The 1108-nt window shown below is 50.2% G+C and overlaps 1 protein-coding gene across 1 annotated transcript in view; it reads right to left on the bottom strand.

Annotated features, from left to right (window-relative positions):
* The window catches only part of LOC118409072, a 14787-nt gene that overhangs the window by 4753 nt on the left and 8926 nt on the right, over positions 1-1108 (bottom strand). The window contains exons 5-6 of the mRNA XM_035809939.1: positions 434-625; positions 5-169 (exon numbers count right to left, since the gene is read on the bottom strand). Coding sequence (XP_035665832.1) covers positions 5-169; positions 434-625 — 357 coding nt within the window. The remainder of the gene's footprint in view (positions 1-4; positions 170-433; positions 626-1108) is intronic.

Raw genomic sequence — 1108 nt, 5'->3', positions numbered from 1 at the left:
TGACTTCGTCGCGATCGTCCGGTATCCCCCGGGGCTTGCGGAAGTACCTGTCGGCCATGAAGTCGTGGATGTCCCTTAGGTGTCCGCCGTGACACACGGTGTACTTCAGGACGGGGTACGCGCCGGTGGGGTTGTTGTACGGGTGGGAGAAGTTAGCCATCAGGCACAACTGTGTAGGGAACATGAGTGTTAATGATTAGGTATTATCCACGATGATCCTCTCCAGGTGTAGAGATATATATTTTTCACTTAAAAACAAGAACAAGGAAAGAGATCTATAATTTTAATGTCCAGCCAAATTTGTCAGTCATTTACGGTAATTGGTGAATAACCTTAAAGATCACTGTGAAATGCTTCTTTTCGCTACCCCTTTGTGTATTTGTTTTTATTCTTTATTTACCTTCCTAAGAGCCTCCCTTGTATCTCTCCTCACCTGTTCAGGTTCAGTGACCGTATCGTTGAGGCCAACATGCAAGGGGACGGAATCGTCCACTTTGATAGCGACGCCTCGCGACGAAACCCAGTATCGCTCTTGAAGGGATCCATACTTCCAATGGTCGGGATAGAATTCGTAGTCATACCTATAAACAACGTTAGGTGGAATCAGGTAAAGAAATTTCTCTGGCTTTTTTTAAGAGACTCTTAAGTAATACCCCCATTCCACTGGGACGGCGCTCTCGCGGCGCTCTCACGGCGATGGCAAATTTGACCATCGCGGTGAGAGCGCGGTGGGATCGCCAAGGTCGCCATGGGAGCGCGGTGAGAGCGCGGTGAGAGCGCCGTGAGAGCGCGGCGGGAGTGCCATCGCGGCGAGAGCGCCGTCACCACGGCGATGGTATGGAGCCCTGCCATACCATCGCCGTGAGAGCGCTGAGGATGGCGATGCAACAATGATCGCCGTGAGAGCGCCATGAGAGCGCCAAGAGAGCGCGGTGAGCGCCAATAGGGCTAAACAATGGTATATGATAGGCCCCATTCCACTAGGACGGCGATCTTACCGCGCTCTCGCTGCGCTCTCAACTATAGATCATGCAGTCTTTATTCTTAAGAAGTATATTTTGATGAATTTTGTTGTCAAATCATACTTTTGTGTCATGAATCACTTCCT

The sequence above is a fragment of the Branchiostoma floridae genome, unplaced genomic scaffold, assembly GCF_000003815.2.
Source record: "Branchiostoma floridae strain S238N-H82 unplaced genomic scaffold, Bfl_VNyyK Sc7u5tJ_97, whole genome shotgun sequence".
NCBI classification, from domain to species: domain Eukaryota; kingdom Metazoa; phylum Chordata; class Leptocardii; order Amphioxiformes; family Branchiostomatidae; genus Branchiostoma; species Branchiostoma floridae.
The sequence above is the reverse complement of the archived record's forward strand: the minus strand, read 5'-3'. Positions and strand labels throughout refer to the sequence as shown.